This window comes from Anopheles funestus, chromosome 3RL (assembly GCF_943734845.2).
Source record: "Anopheles funestus chromosome 3RL, idAnoFuneDA-416_04, whole genome shotgun sequence".
Classification (NCBI taxonomy): Eukaryota; Metazoa; Arthropoda; class Insecta; order Diptera; family Culicidae; genus Anopheles; species Anopheles funestus.
The window spans coordinates 27,656,616-27,680,451 of record NC_064599.1 but is presented as its reverse complement, the minus strand read 5'-3'; the positions used below and the strand labels follow the sequence as shown (position 1 = coordinate 27,680,451).

The following is a 23,836-nucleotide window of genomic DNA, read 5'->3' as shown; positions in this document are numbered from 1 at the left end:
ACATGGTGCCCGTTGCCTTTGTTCATGTTTCGCATTGATCGATTTTAAAGTGATTTTGGAATTTGAAGTGAAATACTTTCAATTCACAAGCGTAATATCGGGCCCGCGATCCGTATTGGTAGCAAATGCAGGTCAAGTTCGGTATTGTCGCTTCTAGTGAAGAAATTTAATGTTAATGAAAAAAACACAGTCTTTTCTCACAAAACTTGTCTTATAATTATTTCCATTTCCAAATTGCATAAACTTTCCACCTTCTTTCTTGACATTCCAGTTCATCGGCTTTCCGTAAAACAGACGTTAGAACGGAAGCGTAACTTTGGTGTGTAAAATAAATCATTTCGCTGTCATCGGTCCAATAAAACCAAACCCAGAAAGGGATCACAAATGTTATCCCCTAATTTACCGTGCACAAATGTTAACAACCACAGTGCCGTTGGCGAAGTAATATGCTTTGTCGCAGCCGTCGTAAAAAGTGACCATTAATTCGTAAAATGGTTGCCTTCTGCACACAGGATGCAATTTATCACCATAATCATAATGTCCGCTACCCGCTACACAAGCTAGTAAAAAAGGGGTTGATAAAGTACGGGTTGTAATGGTGGTTTAATGTTTTTTTTGTTGTTTGAGTTGCCCCTTTCTTGCAGGAAGTTGGGTGTTAATATTACGAATTAGTATCGACAAGCGGGTTTTTTTCTTTCCTTTCTTAGCTGATTATTGTAACGTAATTACTTTTTGTGTTTTTTTCTGCTTTTTTCATTGTCTTACGTTCTGAGCTGAGTTAGTTTCATATCGATAAAATCAATTTCTGAAAAAAAGTCGTAATATGATAAGGTCTTTTTGTTAAAAGTAATAGAAAGATATGTAAGTCCACCCGAACGCGTGGAAGCAAACGAACATGATTCAAATACGCTGCCAGAATACATCCATTTCTTCAGCTGCTTTATATTTCGTACGTCGTATGAGATGTGAAATTTATTCGATTTTATTGCATCTTGATGCTTGTGGTCCATCGACCACATACATATATTCCAACACACAAGTACGAACCGTTCGATACAATTCTGAAGTGCGGAAGAAGATGGGAAAGAATGGAATGTTTCCCCTTTCCGGATGGTTATCCTTTAATAATGGATTCATCGATGGATATTCGATAAGGATGTGATGGTATCGAACCGTACGGGTAATAAAAAGTCCATAATATTTCGCTGAGCTACGCATTGTTTATGATGCACGTCTGGGCCACTTTTAGCGTTTCTTGTGTAAAATGGGTTGTACAGGGAAAAGATATTTTTATTGGATTAAATTAACATTTATATAACCATGTTTGATGGGAAACAATTTATATTAAACCAAATACAGTTTGCTCCACAAATATTAATCTTTGTTTTTTCCTAATTTGGACTTTTTTGTCATTATAAGAATATCTTAGCACATAGGAGATCTTAAGTTATCGACCTTGGTGGCGTGGAATGGCGATAAAATGTGACAATTAATAAAAACCGCAAAGATTGTGAGGAAATATCGAAGGTGCTAAGGTTCGATCACCGCTAACTGTCGATCGACGCGAGACCCCAAATTCCAATCATCGTTACGTCGCTGCCACCTCGGCTAATCAACGGGAACAACTGCAGTGTCGCCGTTTGATAAAAACTGGCGTGATAAAGGAAACTCTGGAAGGAAAACTCTCTGCTACATATGAGAAAAGAGCCAACGAACAAACTATTCTTCCATCCCATACCAAAGTACTTCATTTCTAGTCTTACTAGGTTGCCAGGAACCAAGAAACGGGAACTGGAAGAAGTTCAAGTTCATTCATTTAAAGGCATTTGGCGCAAGTTATGCTCGTCGGTGCAGTTGGCGCAAAGCGAAATCGAAGCCACCCAGAGCCTTTCACGGGCCGGATCAGTGCTGCGCCCAGACAAGCATCGATTCACCCTTCCCCATCAAACAAATGGCTCTTAACCATGGTACCCCATCCCGATCAGTGCAACTGCAGTAAATGATGGTCGTGTTGGTCGGTTTTGTTTTTTCTTGTTTTGTTGCTTCCCTTCACCGCACACGAGCTGTCAACTAAAATGGTCAACGAGCTCATCAGCACCGTCCCGAACACAGCCCCGATCGTCGGGTGCTTTCGCAACGTGATGCGATTGCCATGGCAACGGAAAAGGGCGCAATGTAAGATGGTCTTTCGTGTTTGCTCCCGGGCTTGCAGTGCAGTTTGCAAAAGTGCAATGAAATAATAAAAAAAAATCTGTCATTTGCTGGAGAAGATCGCAGGAAGCTTTTTTCTTGTCTGTTTTCTCTAGCGATTCATTGGAGAATGTTTCCGGTGAAGCTTTACGGCGGCAAGTTTGCGTTAGGGTGTTAGGGGATAGAAAAATGGTAGTGAATGCTGTTAGATAAAGTTATCTGTTGGTTTATCTGTTACGGGTAAAATAATTTTATCTAAACTATTCCATTATCTAAAACATTTCCATTTGCGATGTGTAAAGAACTTTCGTAGTTTTCGATATTTATTCAGTTATATCATACATTAAAAAAAACCCTTACGAATCTTCTCTATGCCATTATATTACTTCGTGAAAAAAAATCATTATTTGCTTAAGTTTGATCTTCTAAATTTAAATTAAAAAAAAGGTAAAAAAAACGCCACAAAGAGCTAACATTTATAATTTACAGTGCATAACATAACAATGCAAACGATTGTTTTTAGGGGTACATCAAAGAAAATGAAAGACAGTTATGCTAAGTTTTTGAGTTTAAACATTATCCTATTTTCTTATGACTTTGCACGAATCAATTAATTACAAAGCTTTCTCAAAAAAAATGTATGTCAAAAAGGCTCAGTTTGATTTTTAATTAGTTTATTTTCAAATTTCAAAAGCTTACTTTACCACTTTTCTGTATCTGTATTTAATTTTTATTTTTATATTCTTATTATTCGCATACTTATGCTACGCACTGTTGCTGGAAAAAGGAAAATGAAACAGCTCGAACGCAGACACGCGCTACCGATCAATTGAATGTCACTGTTGGAAGAAAGTATGGGGAGGGATGGGGGTGAAAGACATAAACGAACATAAAATAAAGATCAAGCAAGAAAATGCGACGTGATTGACTCGGCACGAAGTAGCCCTACAGAAGAAAATCGACACACTTAACGGGTGCTTTTAGCTAGAAGAAAAAGCTTCACAGCAAGCTTTTTCAATAGATTTGGTAGAGTAGTTTTTATTTTTTCATTAAATCAACAAGTGATGGATCGTTTTGAGCGATTTCGAGCGATTATTAAGTGATGTCTAAAGCTAAAAAAAATGACACAACAAACGGATTGTTTTCACCTTGACTGGGTTCAGCAATAAGTGAATGAGTGAGTCAGTTCTTGCGACATTACCAGTGTAAAGTGATGATCATAAACACAAAATTATTAGCTTCCATAAGTGCAGTACCGTTTTTTTTTCTTTCTTCAAAACTGTTTACCATCACTGACCTTGTTCAAAGCCCTTTCTCAACAAGCCACAGATGAAGAAGAAGGTTTCAAACGGAATGGATTGCTCCTCTCGACGATGTACTTCATTTTGCATCCGACAACAACCACAACAGCTGTCTGTTTAAATATTTGGGTCGTTTCGTACAGCTTCGAATGGTAAATGTGTGTGTTTATGTAAGCTCAAATAAAGAAGCAAGACAGAAGTGAGTCAATCAGCTTGAATGAGTCATTGCAAAGACAATAGTTGCTCGCTCAATTATGTTGGTAAGCGTTTGTTTAACAATGCTTCAGTGTGTGATTAATTTTGACATATCGTAAAACCATATCGGCTGCGTATCGTGCAGTAGAGTCTTGAGCGTCTTTTGTTAAAGATTCAGGTAGCAGTTTGTTGGCCAAAATTTAATCCATGCTCCCGAAATTATAAAAAAAAAACATCCTTTCGTTAAGCATATTTCAACCCTACCAAATAAAGCTATCTTCAAACATCCGAGTCAAACAAATCACACGGCACCGGTCGAGATAATTGCTACCGTTTTGCTAATAAATAATCACGCTTTGGCCTAGCCACCTTAATAATCCCATTCTCCGGGTCTCCCCACAAATGAAGCCATCCATCTGTTACGATTGCACCGTGCCTGGCATATCATATCTTCTAGAGCAAAACCCCGGTCTAAGGAGCGAGCATCCATTTGGCGGTAAAAAAAGAAGCAAAACGGTCAGAAATTGCCACTTCGTTGAACCCTCAGCAGCTGCACACAGCGAACGACTGCGGGAGCGCTCATTTTTTTCTTTATCGCCGATTAGTGAAAGCACGTAACGTCACTTTATTATAAAAACACACAAACCATCGTAGTGAGAGGTCTGCTGAAAAGGGGAGTGTTAATGTTACCCCCTTTTTAACATATTTTCACTCGTTGATATTTCGCCAACGCGCGCGCCGAAGCTTTCCTGAGATTCCTGCGATAATCCGGGATTGAAAAGTTCTCTGATCAAGTGATCAAGGTATATCAGAATCAAAAATCGATTCGATCGAGTCTATTGACAAGAATTATGTGGATAAGATGGAGACGAAAAAAATGGTTTTAACTTCGTCAAGTTTGACGATGGTTTTTCGTGCAAAAAGCTGCTTTTTTGCGGGCCGTGGGCAGTGATTGAATGATTTGCCGTTTTTTTATGTCTAGCAGACAGGGCTTTTCCCTTAAGGTATCTTCCAGTTGGAAGCCGCAATCTCGTCAGCTACTTGACCGATTTTGGTTAGGTTTTATTTCCGTGTTTATTGCAGCTTACCGATTGGTTCCAAGTTTCGCACAGTCACTCCCGGCCAGGACGCAAGGATATAGCCTCATTTTAGGAAAGCGAATTCGCAAAGACACCCGACAACATTGAAAGGCTAATGGAGGTGTCTTCGAGATTGCGATTCCCGTTATTTCCCACTGCGGGCAGCTCTCTTAAATGATATTCCCTCGTCAGAACCATTGCAGGGCTCCCTCACGTACTACCTACTATTCGGCTACTTACGTATACGGACATTTTTGGCTAAATTCTGCCCGATCATTATTCGGGCCCTTTTTGGGTAGGGGTGGGGAAACAAATCCCACCAAACTATCATCGCCGTTCGATGCTAATAAAGTACCGTTTAGTACCAACCGATGCTTGGCTATAAGTCGGCATCTACTTTGCTTCGTCTGAAAACCACATTGGAGCTTGGTGTGATGGAAGTTGGTACGAGCGGGAAGTTGTGGGTATTACGCTGAAAATTCTCAAATTATCGTCCATTTGCTGACCATGGTTTGCTTTATTTCTCACGTCTCCCCAAACTTCTGGCAGTTCTGGATCGACGTCGTCGTATTTAGCCGTCGTACATTATTATCGATTTCGACGGCAGAATACCGAATGAAGCTAATCGGTGACTGCTGTTGGCCTTTCTTGCAATTACCTTTCGTTGGAGGGTTCTGAACGTTGCAGAATTTAGCAGAGCTGCAAAGCTGAACTTTTCAAAAATTCCCAGTGCAAACATGCGAGGTTAACCTTTTTGCCATGCGGCATGCTACAAAGCGGTAAACGTGTGGTGCGGTAGGTATTTGGGCCATGTTTGTTTAAGACAATACGGCAATGTGTTTTGGGACAATTTGGGAACGACACATCGCACACACATACACAGAAACGTGGAGTTGCGTGCGTAGACAAATCAGGATGCTACCCTCTGACATCATCATTAGGCTGTCGCTTTTCACACAACAATATTTGTTTGCTCAGATACGGTTCCGGGGGATTTACTGCGCACATATGACCAGCTTCGAATGGGTGTCTATTCACCCTGGGTATGGCATTTAAATCATGCAGCAGCAGTGTGAGTTGAATAAGCGCAAAACCGCATAGTTCAAATTGACAATTTTTGCTGACTTGTAAATGAGATAATTAAATCTAAAGTATTTTGTGTATTAATTAAATTGTTAGGTGTGTCGTTGAGCTTACAGAACAACCAGCAGGAGTAAATTGAATCCATTTGTTTTATTTAATTTAACCAAAGTATTCAAAACCTTCATCAATTCTATGTATTTACTGGAGGTCCTGGAGCAATTGCCCAAACAGTGAAAAAGTCCCTGGACAAAATGGAATCTGATATGGGGAAGTGTCAGTCGAGACCAGTAAGCACCAATAAGACTAGTAAGCAATTGCCAAAAAGGGGCGACTAAAGGATTTAGTACAGAATTTCTCAATCGCCAATCTTTCCAATGACACTCAGCGAACGAAAACGAAGCGACAATGGATTACCAAAGCTTCAAAAATATACAATCAAATCGTAACATTATTGTTTTTGGTGTCCTTTCCCAAGGTTCTGGTCAACTGGCGAAATAAGACAATTGTTTTAATGCAGTTAATGTTATGTTAAGAAATCCCACCTGTTTCTTTAATTTCCCCTTATATTTACTACAAACATCAATCAACTTTGAAATACAGATTCTTCATGTATTATGTTTCGTGATCTCTTGACAAATCTCTGGAAGAAAAACTGTTCGTTATGCTCTGTTAAAATCAACCGTATGTTCTTTTCTGATGGAATAAAATAACGATGCTAAAAATGTTACCAACGACACATGCAAATCAACTCTTTACCATCAGCAAAAGATATTCGAGTGTAGCATTCCACAGTCACGAACAAAACCCAACTCAAGTCAAAAAGCCCACAGCATCCATACATTGTGCATCGTTATGTTTCCTAGCGCGCCGAGTGAACATTGTAAGAAGGATATGACCACTTCTAGCATCCATCAACGCCCACGACCACCCACACTGGCCACACTGCTATTGCGAAACAGTTTTGTGCAAACACTCAACAAAACAGCCCAACAATTGCAATAGAACAGACTTCAAAATTGTGCCCCTGGTGGACCGCACAGAAGCAAATGATGAGTCGATGAGCGAGCAGCGAGTCAATGATGCGTCCCATGTCAGCGGCACACTTCATCCGTATTACCATTTTCATAATGATCACTCACCCATCGCAACAACATCATCTTCCGGCGTAAGTGCCGTGGCCGCAACATGGGGCCGCATCATCAGCATAATAATGGTGACGGACCCGGGCCCCCTCGGTAAACCGCCAGCACGCGTGTAGTTTTGGGTAGCAGGTCAGGACGATAAGCGAACCCTGCCCCCTCATCGGTTTCGGTTCGTTGAATTCGTATGAATTTATGACCGAATCCGAATCCGATCGATGGTTATGTTTTCTTTCGATAGCGATAATTGCCTAATTAGCATAACAAAACATCGATTCAGCAGCACAGGAGACAGACCAGACCGGCAGAAGAACGCACCGGCCGTGGTTGAAGTACGGCGAGCACACACACACACACACTCTCGACAGCATTCATGGCCATTTCTTCTCATTCTGCTTCTTTAGTCTTCGTTTCATTTCTACGATTCCTCTGCTCCCTGCGCTGGCGGGCAGCAAATGGTTATGAGCTATCAAAACTGCTGATGCTTGTTGATCATTGATTGTGTTGTGGGCGCGTGTAGTGTAGAATATCCGCTGGATTAATGTGGTGTTAAGATTTTTTTTTGTTTTCACCCTATCCCATTTGCTTCTCTCTCTCTCTCTCTCTCAATCGATGAAACTGCTCTGTTTGGCAGCAAATCCTGTGATTCGATGTACTTTCATCCCCCTTCCGAGGGCGCGCACACACCAAACTGTCCGAACGGTAATTAATGATAGGGCACGATTAGTCTTAACTGTTATTTCACCTAACCATTTTGAGCGATAAAATTTTACGTAATGGCATTTTTACGAGTCAGCGTGGCGTTAGGCAGTGACTTTTGCACCGTTGTGCAAATTTAAATTTTTGCTGATTGAACCCTTTGTTGATGGAAATTCTTCTCCAAGTAGCATCCTTTCAACGAGCAATTCGAAGTTCTAAAACAATGAATTTGCAATCTACGATCACGATTCAACAAAACCCTGTAACCAACGAATTAAGCTAAACATTTACCCTGTTTAGCTGGTAAATGTGTAATCAATTAGCCCAAAAAGGCATCGACATAAAACCACACACCACACTGCAACTAATAGTGATTTAGAGGTGAACACTTAGCTAAACCGCGGTCTGACCCAAAAAACCGCCAAAGTGAAATGGAGGAAAATTTATCAGCTTCTATTCGCCAAAAACCACTTCACATTGCACCAACGAGTTGCTGCTTGGGACAAATTTGTGGCGGTACAAAAACGAGGCTGCGTGTTCTATCCTATCACAGGAAAGAATGGTTGATGCTCGATGTTGCACTTGCACTAAACACCCCAAGCCGCGTAGTATTCGCTGCCTTTTTTTTCGACAGGACTACATTTGCAAGTGCAAGTTCAATGGTGGATGTACGGTTTGGTGCACAGTTTTGCAAACCAATTTCCTGCCATCCGGAACGATACGTACTTGCGTCATGAGTGTGTGTGGACCGTTCTACTATCGTTTTTGGTGGAGAATTTGTGAAGCGTTTGGAGTAATGGTATGGAATAAATTTTATTTCCATCCCGATGGGAAATGTGGAAACGGAACGATGGTGTGCTCGCGTTTGCCAACTCGACCGAAAGTATCCTGTGTAAGTCTAATGGGGAATTGGGGTTGTTTTCTTCTTCCACGATTTTTGCACTCGTTGGAACCTGTTGCTTATTGATACTCTGAAGATAGTGTCAAACGCATTTTACCCGAACAGTCAATCTTGTGGGCATTCGATCATGATGACTTCTATTCAATGTGCTACCAAACTTTTATGCAGCGTAATGGAGTGGCTTTGAGGTATAGTTGATAGTTATAACAGTCGTAAACTATGTACAGTAAAGGATCGTTACCAAATCTCATCTGAATCGATTGCTCTTCCAAGGGACTTAGTATATTCGACTATAACTAAAAAACCTCAAGAAAACAGAGAATATTCTGCCCAAGACACCGTGTCCTGCATTTCAATCAATAGAATACCCAGAAAATCCAAATTTCTCACGGTTATTTGCATGTATCCTTTGAGAGATACGTTAGGACTTTCTGTTCTGGAACACCTAGCTCTCTGGTGTTACATATTGAGATTCGGTGGACATATCCAGGTCTTGAAAATTAGTGCGCATATATCACGTATATAAGTACAGTGTCTGAAACATCATAGCCGTCTTACACTCTATACTAGAGATGAGAATAACTACTCTTTGTAATGAGTCAACTCAGAGTGAATGAGTCGTTATTAGAAGTCACCTCGTTTAACGACTCATTTCGGAGTCTTAAAAAACCCCGGCAGGAACATATAAGTTAAGCTTCGGTCATTTTACTCACTCATGAGTGCAAGCAGTGAGTTGAAACAAAAATGAGTTGAAACGAAACGTTTGATGCACATGAGTTGAAACTGAATACATTGGTGCAATACCCAAACTAGCCAAATGAGTATACCGCAAAAAATATTACAAATTTGCCAATCTCCTAAGGCTATAGCCTTAGCTTTTTTTTGGGGAAATTTAGCAAAATTTATAAATTAATGTATTTTAATGCAAATTTGTTGCTATTAGCATCTTTTCACTCAAATAATGATTTAAGTTAAAAAAGAATAAAGAAATAAAAAATAAATTCTATAAATTCACAATCTTCTAAAGGCTTAGCTTTTTAGTACTAAGCCTTAGCTTTTTTTGGGAAATTTAGCAAAATTTATAAATTTGATATATTTGGATGTGAATTTGTTGAAATAAGTTTCTTTTCACTCAAATAATGCTTTACTCTATTCTTATATTCTTTTTTTACTCTTTTTGAAACTCGACTTACGTGCTTGCATGCTTACACTAATGAGTGAGTAAGTAAAAAAAGAGTCGCTACAACTCCACGTGGTGAGTGAACGAAACTCGTTCAATACAACGTTTCAAATCACAATCTCACTCTTACTCGCTTTGCACATCTCTACTCTACTTTAACGTATAAACGATCGCAACCTAATCTCAACTGAGCCGTTTACAAAGAATCCGACTATAACTAGATAACCGCAGAGAAAATCTGAGTTTACAACTCAGGACACCGTCTTCTGTATATTTATTATAAGAATACCCAGAACACCAAATTTGTTGACGGATATTTGTACGTGGTTATTACAGGAAATGTTAGGAATTTTCTGTTCCGAAACGCTACTTAAAAAACACAAGAATAGTCGGATAGTATTGGGCATTTATATAATAGAATGAAACAATGATTTGAATATCAAAATTTTTTGGACCCATCATTTAGAGCCAACCCTCGAAAGTAATTCCATCCCTTACAAGCCATCTGAGGTTAGAGGTAAAGCATTTCATCAAATCATCTTTGCGCAAATATTATGAATATTTAAATAGGGCAACTAACATTTAAGGATGATATCGATGAATGTTTAGTGGGATGAATGGCTCGTTGTCCAAAACACACAAAGGATAGCATACATTCCATTACCTTATCATCCAATGTGATAACTCTGCTGTGCTGGAACCGTCCGCTTCATTCCATCACCGGACTTCATTCCATCCTTTGAAGTATCCAATTTAAAATTTATTTACTTTGCGTTGTCCTTCCGTTATGATCCTGGACTTCCGGGACGCGTTTCCGAAAGAAGATGAAAAATTCCAACGCTTTTATGGGTAACCGGTCAGAGAACGTTAACCGTCGGTAACGGTCCAATTCCTTCGAATCGATCTACACTTTCGATTTTCAAACACCCAACTAGTTGTTGAGATTCTTCTCCGACCAGTTCCAAACAATAGAAAGCTTACCAAAACAAAATGAAAAGATGAGCAAGAGAATAAAAACATTTCTCGCTTGCAGTGGCTATGGTGCTGCTACGTAAAGCAAAAATACCACCATGCCGGGGTAAAACGGGGTTCTGAAAGGTATCGTTACCGGAGAATTCATCCGGGACACCCAGGTGTGCCGTAACGAAATCCAAAACCTCGTACCGTAAACCGAAGTTAATTGAGTGAAACATCAAAGAAGGCACAACTAAGTTATGCACGACGATTGAGACACAGCCAGAGGAAAGCGCCACCGTAGCAGGTTCGATTTCTTTGTCACTTTTCTTACCTATGTGCAAGCAAAATGGATACTCGCCGTAAAGCGAAAATGTGAGAAACTTCTGCACAAGTAATCCGAATGGAATTCGGCACTGGAATGTTCTTTGTCTGGAGGGAAACCCCCACAGATCCCCGAGTGTTTACGTTGACGTTAAAAAAAGGAAAATGTAGACAAATTCTTAAATTTTCAAAGGACACATCGTAAAGCATCCTTTGCATCCTTTGTGTTCGCCAGGACGGTGGAACGTTATTCTTCAACATGCTGATTTATGGCAAATTGTTTGTCTTTGTTATACCTTGCGCAACCTGTATCTAAATCTTGAACCTTTAAATAAAAGCTTTTTCGTCCAGTTGTAAAGTAACGAGCGAATGTTACTCTTTGTGGGTAGTCTACAACATTTAAACGTATAAAGATTGTACTCTCGTCAAGTATGTACCTTTATAACTTCTCCAGTCTAGCAACATCTACCTCACGGTGTGCAGTGAAATGAAATTAACTTGTTTGACCATGCCGTAAAGATCTAAACATCCCAATATACCATAAACATTTATGACCCGAAGCTCCACTTCCCGGTTTGCATGGAGCACGACTTTCTAAGACTCCCAATTTCCCATCGTACAACCCCGACGTCACGATACCGTAGACTACACACAGCACTTTTTGACGATGGAAAAGAATATGATTCCTTGTTTCGTTTAAAGTATCTCGGTCTGCACGCTCCGCACGGATAGGACCTATGACCGTTTTCAGGGGTGGAAGGCAACATGTTTTGTCATTTCTGGTCACCGGAAAACGAACCGGAATGGCTTTTGGCCTGAAGGTGCGCACGGAAAAGAACGTGCCCGGGTCCGTAATAATTCTTGCCAACTTACCGATAATGGAGTGAACTCGCACACTGAGCTGCGTACGGACGACCAGTGAGTTTTTGCGGCTGTGTAACGAAAAGAGGGGAAAAAATAAAATCAGACGAAAGAATGTCATAAATAGTAACAGTTTATTAGCTAACGCAACTATAAGTAAAGAAACTTTCCTATTTTATTTTGGAGGGCGTTAGTGTTCTTGGGAGGATAACGTTTCTGAATTGTTTAGTAAAAGTTTAATTAATCCAGAAAATTATGTTGTATAATTTTCTTCTTAAAACAAAGAACTCCACTTATGTGTCTCATCAACTCCATTGAAAGGCCTTGTGCGACAAAATCCCATAAAATCGTTATCCAATTACTGATTAAATCTTTTCCTCACATTACACTCGTGAAAAATAGGGTTTACCATTTTTTTCTCCAATCTTATTTGCAAACTTTGCTCCAGAAGAACATTTTCAAATCTTCAACAAATATTATCCGATATCTTACAAAAAAAAAACTTCAACCCAACATGCAAGTGACATTTTATTGCCACTTGCGTCATTAGGGTGTTTCACCCGGAACTACTCTACATAAACCGAACAAAGATGAAACAAAGTGGTAAAGAAAAAGAATGCTTTTTTTCGACAAAAACCCTTAAGAATCTTCGGTTGCATACGAACACTTTGCGGATGAAAGTGTGACAAAGATCCAACTTTGGTGACAGCACAAAACGAAGTCGTTACAAACTATGGCCCGGGGAGTCATCTTGCACTACCAGGCCAAAACTTTTCAAGTATCAAGTGCAAGCAAAAACTTGAGCACCGAGAAAGTGGACAGTGGAGTTTTCCCGACGGAGAAGGTCGGCAGATCGGTAAAAATCCCAAGTTCCGTATGAAGAAAGCGCACAATTTGCGCCTCATTCTTTCGGCGGCGAGGGGTATTAATGCGTTGCAATTAGCTCGACAATTCCGCGCCGCCGGAAGTGCCGGCAAGGATGCCGGTAAGCCCAATTTAAATTCATCTCTAACTGGTGGATGGTTAAGCTGGTTTTGTGGACATGAACAGGAGAAACTGGACGCATTCGCGTCTCATTCCGATTCGGCTGAGTGCCGCGATTGACTTACTTCGAGTTAAGACCTTCAATATCTTCCGATTGTTCGGCCAGCGACGATTCCAGATCGAGGTACGCTCCATAGTCTCCGTCTTTGTACACTTGCAGGGCCGCATCGTCCAGCTGAAAGGGAGTGTAAAGAAGTAATGAATTGTTATTAAAGTTTGATAATACAACGGAATGAAATGAAAACATTTCGAAACAATAAATTGAATGCAAAATACAAAAGTATTTCTACTTTCTTCAATAATTACAAACTGATCCACAATAAGGATGAACTTAAAATGATTTATTATATATTTTACATTTCACTTTTGATTACTAACTAAAATTTGCTCATTTGCTCAATTCTTAGTTCATTAGTCTATTAAATTTTTTATAATATTTGAATCATACTATTCTTACTTTGCTCAAAGTACTTAAGATAAAGTTTTCTTCATTATTTTATTAGAATATGTCAAATTACTGTCAGTTGTGGGTTTGTTGACATAGGCCCTTTGATTTCAAATTACGCTATAACAAGGCGTCTAATGACGTTAATTAACACGATCAATGGAGTGAGTTCTGATTACCGAAAACGAAAGCGAACACAACCTTGAAACATTTCATGCAGTAAATAAATTGTTTTACTGGCTGTAGTGCACGTGGCACCTTGCCTTGTTGAAGGCCATACATTGGCCCATATTAATAACATTTAATATCGATACCAAGAATTGTGTTATCATGTCACGATATCGAGCACCATTAATGTATATCGCTAGACAAGAACATTTACAGTTTATAGGGTCTGTCGCACAATGTTTTTCCTTGTCTAAATTGCGAAATTTACCCAAACAAAAAACGAAATTATGTTCAAAATTTTGAACTTCAATTTTTCTACTTCATACTACATAAAACAGGTTGTATAAGCTAAAACTTAAATTATATGTGACTTTTTCTTTTTTTATGAAAAGATCCTAAAACATAAAAGATCTACGTTGAAACAAAATAAATGAAAAACAGAGGAAAAAATAAAATCAAACAAAAAACCACAATATTGGCTTGTTGTTTTGCTTCCTTTGGACTCATTTATCCGCTCATAGCATGATGCAGCTGTGTACCGTCTCTCTCTCGCTCGAAGTTTCCAATTTCGCTCCAAAATAATCCCTTGAGATGAGCAACCAGACCGCAGCAAACGCTTCACCAAGGCGTATGAAAATGAAAATTTATTATTTAATTTTATGGTAGGTACTCATATTTCGGAACACCTTGTTTTTTTTGTTGCTTTGGTGTTTTGTTTTTGCTCATCACGGCTTGAAAAATGAATATTAGCTCTGTAGCCCGCATCGAGTGTATGTATTTTTATGCTTGTGTGTAAACATTCGCGTAGACGAGCGAAAACAACAAAGTGCATCCCAAATTGGAAACTGTAATAACCGTAGGTTCCAAGACCGACCACAAATAACGAAAGGTAACAAAGATGCATGAACAAAATACAAAAAACCAACCAAAAAAAAATCATCATCAAGCAATAGCGTCCATAGTGGCCATTTTTATACGCATTCCCTTTACCACCAGTGGATGGATCCCATCTGCCCCGGTTCCTTCCTCTTCCTTCAGCAATCTCGTTCGTGGTGAAACATTGAAGGTCATAAATCGTCCCACTGCAACTGGATCATTTCCGAATCGTATACAATGAGTGCACCGGTCAGCGATACCGGGAAAAGCGATGCGCTTGCAACGGTTCGGTGCGTTTTGTGTTTTAATTTTTTTGTTTTTGTGTTTTGTTGATCTTGCCTAGAGACCAGCTTCAATGCCTCATCCCCCTACAAACACACACACACACCCATGAAATTGCCCTTTGCGTTCATAAACCGCAGCCGGTGAAATGCAATACGAGATACGGATATGGCAGGCATGCGTTTGTGCGCAGGATGCTAGTGATAAAACAATTTATCACATTGTGACAGCAAGGAAAACACAGTTTTCTTCTTTAACCATTTATAATTAATGTGATGCATAATCCGGGTGAAAATTTTTAGCAGAGCTTGCGGAGAAAAACAAAGACACACACCATGAAAAAGTTCCCAAATTAAGAGCCATAGAGCTGCTGCGACAAATAGTGTGGCCAGTTTTTGTTGTCGTTCCATTTTTTTACTCTTAGCTTTTCGTTTGCCGGTCGTTTTCACATCTAATGAAGTGTGATAAAAAAACTGTGGCATAAAAAACAAGTTCTGTTTTATGTCACTTTTCCAATTTCCTAGAAGGGGGGGAAAGAAATAAGGTACAATAAATACTGGCATGCGTGTTTTACATGTTTTTTTCGCTTTTTTTGCCAGGATGCTGGATAAATCGTTGGTGTTTTGTGATATATGTACTCAAATTATTTTTGCTATATTTTTAATATTCAAATCCCTAATGAGGGTACCTTTTGGACTGTCATTTCTGGCTCACTTCACATTCAATTACTTCAAACCATGCTGATCCTAATGGAATTTTGTACATAAAACTCTGCGAAAGCTTTATGAAAAATCGTATTTATAGTCAATATGAGGCGAATATATCGATAAGATAAACTACTAAGCTAACAGGAGAATAGTATGAGAATAATATGCGAAGACTTTAACATTTTTTTTTTGCTCGGTTAGAACGGCCTGGCCGTATCAAGACTTATTTTACCACGTAGCAGGATAGTCAGTCCATGCTACGGGGGGACGGTCCGGATGGGATATGAACCCGGTCCCTGCCGTGTGGACGGGCGCCAATTTTCACATGCACCACCGGGCCGCCCCTGAAGACTTTAACATTGTACGCGATAAATTATAAAAAAAAACTTTTTGGAGAAGTTTCGATACATGAGGATGTTATATTAAAAATATAATTGAAATTTAAAGAAATCTTTAAAAAAACAACTTTTGGGGAAGGTACCTTTGGTTTCGGGGGCTTTAGACGAAAACTAAAGATGAAGCATTTCGGTTTCATCTATTTCGTTTATTTCTAGCAAAAAGTTGCTTACAGATTATGTTCAAGGCTTCAGTAGCTGTGTAATTCTATCCAAAGTATAATGTCGTTAAATTATATTGTTTTACTAATAAAATGTGGGCAGTTATGGAGTTGAAACAGTAGAATCATACAAACAATAGACACCAGATGTAAGAAATTGCACGAACTATACATAAAACATTAAATGTTTTAATTTTTTTATAACTTGAATTGTTTTGAAATCATATCAAAAAGTTAGTGATTGATTAATTAAAGTTTGAAGGTTAACGAATTACACATAAAAAAACCTAATCGTAACTATCGTAAAGTGCTCCTAAACGCACAAACAAACGGCTCAACGAGGCAGGATTTTATTCTATTGCTCATCGTAATGTTTAATTTCAGTTGCAGCGAATCACCTTACACAATGCTTCCTGTTTTACGTGGGATAAAAGCACAAGTTATACATCGTTTTCGGTGTTTCTAGGTCTCTCATGTTAATGTACGTTGTGAGTACGTTACGTATCATTCCCCGATATGCACCACTCCGCTCAATCACCTTCTTTAGTTCTTTGCCGATCAACGATTGAAATCGAAACTAGACGATACCCATTTGTACACGCGAATGTTTGCTGCCCAAAAAGCTTTCGATTTTATCCGAAGGTGCCATTAATTATATGTAACCGGTCACAGTCCGGCCTACAGTGTTGGGGCGACGCATTCTACATCGACCATCGATTGGTAGCTACTTTTTGGGCTACAAAAAATCTCGCTGCTAAATACACACACACACGCACGCGGAGATGCCACATAACTGAGTCATTATTATGATTTGCAGCCAAACCTCACACAACTTAGCCGTCGCTTGAAAGCTCCTCTCTAGAAGTTGCCGCCCGGGGACCAAGACCCATTTCATGCTTTACGCTCTCACACTAGAGGCCGCCCGTTTGTGTTGTGATTTCGATGCGCGTAATGATGCGATGCTGTAATAGATGAAGCGAATGAGCGATCGTTTGTACACGGATGAGGTTTCGCGAATACTGAGCAGCATCTTCGGCGCTTACGGTACAAACGCGATGCGCCGCACTGGTGAACGGGCACGAATGTCGTGATACACCTCACCCGACGGCGGCCATTTCGCTAAGATGGCCTCCGGAAGAATGGGAAACGTTTGTTACCCAAAAGCGTTGTAAAAGCGAGACCCAATCAATAGAGCCGGAAAATGTTCGGCGTCACAGTGATGATGAGAAGCGTTGTATGCGCTTTCATCCGCGTTACAGTGGAGGAAAAGTTGTTACCTTATAAAACTAAATTAACAATTTTTGTTTATTATAAAATAATATTGCATTTCAAGGAAATAATAGCTAAATCAATTTTTTATTCTTCAAAATTAAAACAAATCAATATGAAAGCTATAAAGCAGCACGACGATAGTAACTATCGAAACGATTGAAAGTAGTACCTTGGACACACGCTTTAGTGTCGTTTGCAGCGTGTAACGAATAGCATCCGGTTGGAAAGAGAGTCGTACCGAGGCATGCTTTTCGCTTTTGTTGACGCAAAAGAAACCGTCAAGCGTGAAGTGACGTGAAGCTCTCTCTCCCTCGTATTGAAACCCTGCCGCATCTAGCTTTAAACAGCTTAATTGAATTCGTACTCACTTTCAATCGATCACCCACAATACACGCGGTTCGCGGTTTCGCTGATGGATGGATGGATGTGTGCCGGTTTTACCTTCGTTTTATGTAACCGACGATAGCCACTCGTTGACCGTTTAGTCATTTGCATACTACCCGAAAAACCGTACGCGTACGCGTGACGAAAGGCACAACTCCAGCATTTCCGTTTTGCACGAACCGGTTGCCGCGTACTAACGATTTCCCCGTCCGGATGGTTCCTTCGTTCGGTCACACTGTTTCTTTACTGTCCCCGAAATGGTTGAAAATAAATCTTACACGCGAAACAGCAGAGTTACCGTGGCGTTAATGTATCTTGCCAATATCGTCTGTATCGGCACAGATTGGTGTAAAGACCTCGTCCGAACATTGGACTGATTCTCCGGCCCAATGCTAATGAATGAAACAAATGCATCAATCTGATTCGGGGCGGATGGATTCGCTTCGCCTGCTCGTACTGAGTACGGGTCAGTGCGAAAACAGCGATTTTGGTATCTGATCGCACGGTGATCGATGGGATCGTGCGGGCCAATGTAGGCCAACGAGAAGCGAGATTTTCTGTACAAAGATGAAGCAACCAAATAGGTGCAAGAATAAAGTTTGCCCTCGCTTTGCTGGAAGGGAGTGTTGGTTGAATTTCTATAGGAAATAAAAACCCAATCTCAACTAGATCTGCATCTGTGGCGCCATCATGATCGTGACAATAGTGAGAATGGTTGTAGCATAAGGTAACACAGCTATCAACATGCTCTTTAATGCTTTTTGTTTAGTGCAACTTAGCAGCTCGTGATCAATGATGAAGATGCGTTAACCATTTTATGGTGCGTTAGAAAAACTCACCGTGCAGTCATGTTTCGATCTAACATCTTCTTCACGGTGGTTGCAGCCTTTTGTAACATCATTAAAATCGTCAGATAATAACGCATTTTTTTTTTGAGAAACTTTTGGCTTTTGTTAGAAGGGCTATTGTCTGAAGGAACCGAAGGGTAAATAATTTTTTTATGGATTGTTTTACATAATAATTTTTCTGTTTGGAAATTGAAACTATAAAGTTATTGGGGTATGATCCTTAGAATAACCTTAACTGTATTGTTTTTTTTTTCAAAAGATTTATTTTGAATAAGGATCTAGCAAGTCCAGCATCGTTATCTGTTCCTCACCCTGAAGAAATTCTTTCACACCTAAAGATAGGCTAAGATCATATAATTGTCCATTATTAGGCACACTTTCTAAATAAACGTGTTTGCTTCAACCAATTAATTTCTATTTTCAGTTATTTAGTTTTTTTTCCAAAAAAGGTAGAATAACGCTAATATTTGAAAATTTAACCAATAAAACTTTCAAAATAAGAATAAGAGCAAAAAGGAATCGCCCCATACTAAATGAAGTTGAAACTAACCTAATGTATGTATGTCTACATTAACACTTTCCATTTCTTTTTAATCGATTAAACATAGAAAAATGGCCCCCTTTTCTCATCATAATTTCGCTTCAATGTTCGATAAACAAAAAAAAATTATCCTGTCCAGCCCAAACATTCATCACAACAGACGTTAATTTATCAAACATCCAGCATGACCATTAACACTCCGCCAGCGATGGATGTGTTGCGTGCAATAAAATTATTCCCATTCGGATGTAACAGCTTGTCGCGGGAAGCCTGAAAGTACTGTTTTATTCGAACAACCCCGTGTCACCCCGCTCCTCCTTCTTCCTCCTACCATTCCTCTTCGGATGCAGTGCCTTGCAAATGATCGTGCCATAAAAAGTAAACACAATCCATTAGTGACAATATTTGCGACAAATTCACCAATCTTCCGCTTAAAAGCTACATTAGCCGAGCAACAGCTACCAAAAACGCCAAGGCATGTGTAGCACCTTCGTCTTTTCTACACGCCGTCTTAGCTCGATTGGGTCGGTAACAATTTTTGGGCAAAGGCAGAAACACATCAACGAAAAAAAAAAACAAGCGTAACCGCAACAAACGAACGAATGGCAAACCGCCCGTGCAATTTATTGTTATTGTTTTCGCAAATTAACGCCCGACACGCCACCGAAAAAAAAAACGGATGGAAACTTCGCAATTTTCTTCACCGGGTGAGTGAGTGTGCGAATCAAAGCACCGATCGGTTCCGAGCCGGCCAAGCACAAAACGGGCGAAAAATTGTCCAACAGCCAGAGCCGGAAGTTGAAACGCAACGTGTTTCCTTACCGTGTGTGTGCACCGGTGCAGCGGATTGCAACTGGCCCACCCGACAAACGGCGTTCTCTTTCCAAACCGACCACAAAACGTGACCCAATGCGAAAGCCATTGGGTACGTGAACGGATAACTGAAACTGATGCTCAACACGACAATCGAATTGTCTTGCGAATGTTTCTTTCGGTCGTCTTTGCGCCGCGTGAATCTTTTACTTTTTGTTTGACCAATTTCCCCCCCCCCGCGCGATAGCCTGCGCACGGGGCGCCGATCATTGAATTTTATGGTGAACGTGCGGAAAATGGGTCGTACCGGTTTGGTTATAATAAAACACACACACACAAAAAAACAACGTTATGAACCAGGTTGACCAGCAGATGTGTGTTTGATGTTATCTAACTGTACGAATTCAATTTTGTGGAAGAGTAAATAGCCGGCTAATGGAATGTAGGATAATGGACGTAAATTGAGAAGAAAAATGCTCCCAGCCATATTCTGCATGGTTAAAAGCGTCTGAAGTTTGTGGGTGCTTTGGAATGGTAATGAGAAGCTTGGAGTAATCTTGAAAATTTTTCTTCTTTGTTGTACATTTTTTCCTTCATCAATCAATAATTATGACTAACTAATTTAATATGATCCCTACTTTGTGCCAGATCTTATGTTAACTATTTGATAAATGTTTCAATTTTTTATTTAAAACTGTAAAATATTATGAAACACTAATATATTATATTAAATTAACCTCAGATGTTGAGCACTAACCTCTGATGAAACTATCTTCGAAGCCTTGTTACTTAAGAATTTTAAACTGAATTCTAACAAATCCACAGTATTTTGCTTGTGCTTCAAGTTTTTTGAAGTGGGCCATGAGTTCAAATAGCCAAAGACTAAATTTAAACATTTCAAATATGATCCATATTCAAAGTTTAAAAAAATAATAAGAATTGTGTTTTTGTGGTTATGTTTGGAACCCAAATTTATTTACGTCTGAATACTTGAACAACCACCAGTGCTTGAAACTATAATTTTAAGTCTTTGTATATAAACACACTCATCTGTATAAATAATATTTAACTTAAACTAAACAATTCTACCAACTATCCATCACCAATATTGAAGATACTACCATTTTGTTTCTCGCTTACCCTTTGAGGAGCGCCAAGATGGCGGAGCAGTGCACCGAGCTGCGTAGCCAACGGTACGGCACTGGCAAACGAAAACACCGGAGCCCGCGACGGTATCGGATACATCGACAGACTGTTGAACGGGTCACTGTCCACGAGATATTGCACACGAACCGTGATTAGTTCGTCCGGCTCCATTCTGTCGGTGGTTTGACGTTTTCACTGTCCTTACACTTTTTTTTTGCCCACTCGGGTTCTACGGGCTCACAATTTCCACGTCGGTTTCTTCACCAATTGTCCCTGCCGTGACCTACCGGATGTTTGATAGATTTTTGCAAATTTTCGCGTTTTTTGCATGGAGAAAAAGGACATCAGCGAATGGAAGATCGTCGCGGTCACGCTTTGCGGCTTGCACAAACGCACCATCCGTGAACAGTTGTCGGCACTGGGGAAAAATCACACCCCACATACACACGAATTGCACAAACACTCGTACAAAAATTGCACACGTTAACACTGGTGCAGCTGCGTCATTCTAGTGGTTGCAACAGGACAGGAGACGTACAGCACTACGCGCCACGATGCACCATTTTGCGGTACAGTTATCAGGTGCATTTTGCTGCAGCAATTGTACAAAGGAGAGAATGCAAAAAACACTCACACACCACCGGAAGTGATTTGCAAAATCCGATACGGTACGGGAACTCCAAACCTGCCAAGAATAGACCATTTGAATGTTTAGTCGAAAAATCAATCCCACAAAAGCGGTCCAAAAGGGTCGTTGATGGTTCTCGCTTCCGTTTGCTGCAGTTTGTTCACAGTGAAGGAATGTGTGGCAGATTGAAGAGAAAAAAAGGAAAGTAAAAAATCAACTTAAAACCCAACCACAGGAATGGTGCACTTTTTCTAACGCTTTACCAATATACGCGCGACACACAAAATGCAGTTGTCATGCTGGTCTTTTTTACCATTTTGCTTGGAATGCAATCGTTTGATAAAATGCGCGAAATCATCCAAAAGGAAAAAGCGACCAGTGTGAGAAGGCGATAACAAAAAAAAAATAAATAAATCAGCTCAAAACTCTGGATCGAAAGAATTGACGTGCATTTCCCTTCACTTCCGGTTTTGTGGATGCGAATTCTTCCCCCCGACAAACAACCGCTGCCACGGTGCCACTGGAATGGGGGGGAAAAAGCTGCAAGCCGAGTTCGATCATCCATCATACGGCGATGCGTTTGGGGCCCGCAATTTCCACGCTTGCATTTCGCTTTTCCTTTTTGCATCTTTCGCGCTACGTTGATCGTTGCATACTTTACGCAGCCGGAGGCGATAATTGATCAAGTTTCAAGTTTTTTGAGAGATTCAACGCTCTCCACAGCATTATGCATTGAGTCTCTTACTCTGTCTCTCGCTCTTTCTCTCTGACACGAGAGCCGTCATCACGCCGTTGTGTACTGCTTCCTGTTTTGATAGCAAGCACGTATAGCAATAAATAATTTCCATTGCAAACAAACGCATGGAAAGTCATGTAAAATGGCATTTTCACCTCACCGTACGATGCTGCATCCTGCTTCCGTCCAACGGTTGGCGTTTCTGTCTGTTACTCTTCAATTGTTGGGTATGTGTCTCTTTCGATATTCTTCACCTTTCTCTTCCTCATTCGTTCGGACGTGCAAGTGTTTTTTTTACTTCCTCTCACAAAATGTGATTTTTCAATGCAACACACGCAGTGGCGCTAGGGCAAATCACCACATTCATCTCACACTCTTATAATAAACAGTAGCAAAACCATTCAACAGATTAATTGAAGTGCTCTCTCTCAATTTTAAATGTCACAACAGCCGCACTTTAAAGCCCGTTGTTGACAAAGTTACTCTTCAATCAATCATTTTAATAAGTGGTATAGAGGTAGGTATTTTATTAAAAAAAGGATTGTTTGATGTTTTTTATTTACTTGAAAGTTGGTTTGTATGCTAGTATACTATCGTAATATTACTGCCTAACACGTGTTTTTTTTTGACCCGCTGTTACTTAATCCTGATAAGAGGATCGAGATGCGTTTGTAACATCCGGAGTACTAATCAACGATTATACCTAACAGAACTTTTAAGTGTTTTTGTTTTGTTTAAATTTTCATTTATATTTTGTTTAGTATGCCTATTCTTTTTCTTGCGTGGCACTACAAACTGGGTAAAGGGGAAAAAAAGAAAAAAATAGATAAAATAATTTTTAAGACATTAATTGGAAATTAGATACCTCGACAATCACGAGTACTAAAGCTTACAATTTTCCATCTTTTAAGTTATTCATATATTTATTATTATCTATCATTCTATCTATATTCTATCAATTAAATTGAATCGAAAGCAAGATCCTTATCGTAACGCTTACATAAATACATTTTATGTTTAGCGTTTTTGAAAATCTTTTTTCTCCATTTTGAAAAAAAAGGTAAATATTTCTAAAATATCATTTAATAACAAAAACCATTATTACCTTTACCTTTAATGTAGACAGTTTCATTCAAACATGGGTGAAACATCACATTCAACAAATAATAGCACTGTTTCGTTATTTAACGTTTTCTGTTTCTTCCTTCTGTTTTGCTTCCCATCTCATGCTTCCCAGCCCCGGTGCGTGCACACATCGTTGTGCAAATCAAAATTTGAACAAATTTTTGTGCAATTCACTCGGGTGCGTGATACTCGGGTGTGTGAGAGAAAATTTCGCACCGTAGCAAATGTAACAAAATCCAACCTCCACCACGCTTCATCCATTCAAATATTGAGTTATAATGATTGCTAATTTCCTTACGCTTCAAAGATGTTTGAACCTTCAATATTCAGCGACTAACGTGTGTGTGTTCTTTTTTCTT

At 39.7% G+C, this 23,836-nt stretch overlaps 1 protein-coding gene across 13 annotated transcripts in view; it reads right to left on the bottom strand.

Moving 5' to 3' along the window:
* Positions 1 to 23,836, bottom strand: part of LOC125769840 (FH1/FH2 domain-containing protein 3) — an 87,216-nt gene that overhangs the window by 25,155 nt on the left and 38,225 nt on the right. For 8 of the 13 annotated variants that reach the window (XM_049438750.1, XM_049438748.1, XM_049438753.1 and 5 more), the window contains 2 exons: positions 13,016 to 13,125; positions 11,919 to 11,977 (listed from right to left, as the gene is read on the bottom strand). In XM_049438750.1, coding sequence (XP_049294707.1) covers positions 11,919 to 11,977; positions 13,016 to 13,125 — 169 coding nt within the window. Of the gene's footprint in view, positions 1 to 11,918; positions 11,978 to 13,015; positions 13,126 to 20,982; positions 23,256 to 23,836 lie in introns of those variants that run through there. The other 5 variants (XM_049438761.1, XM_049438757.1, XM_049438760.1 and 2 more) reach the window with 3 other exon arrangements.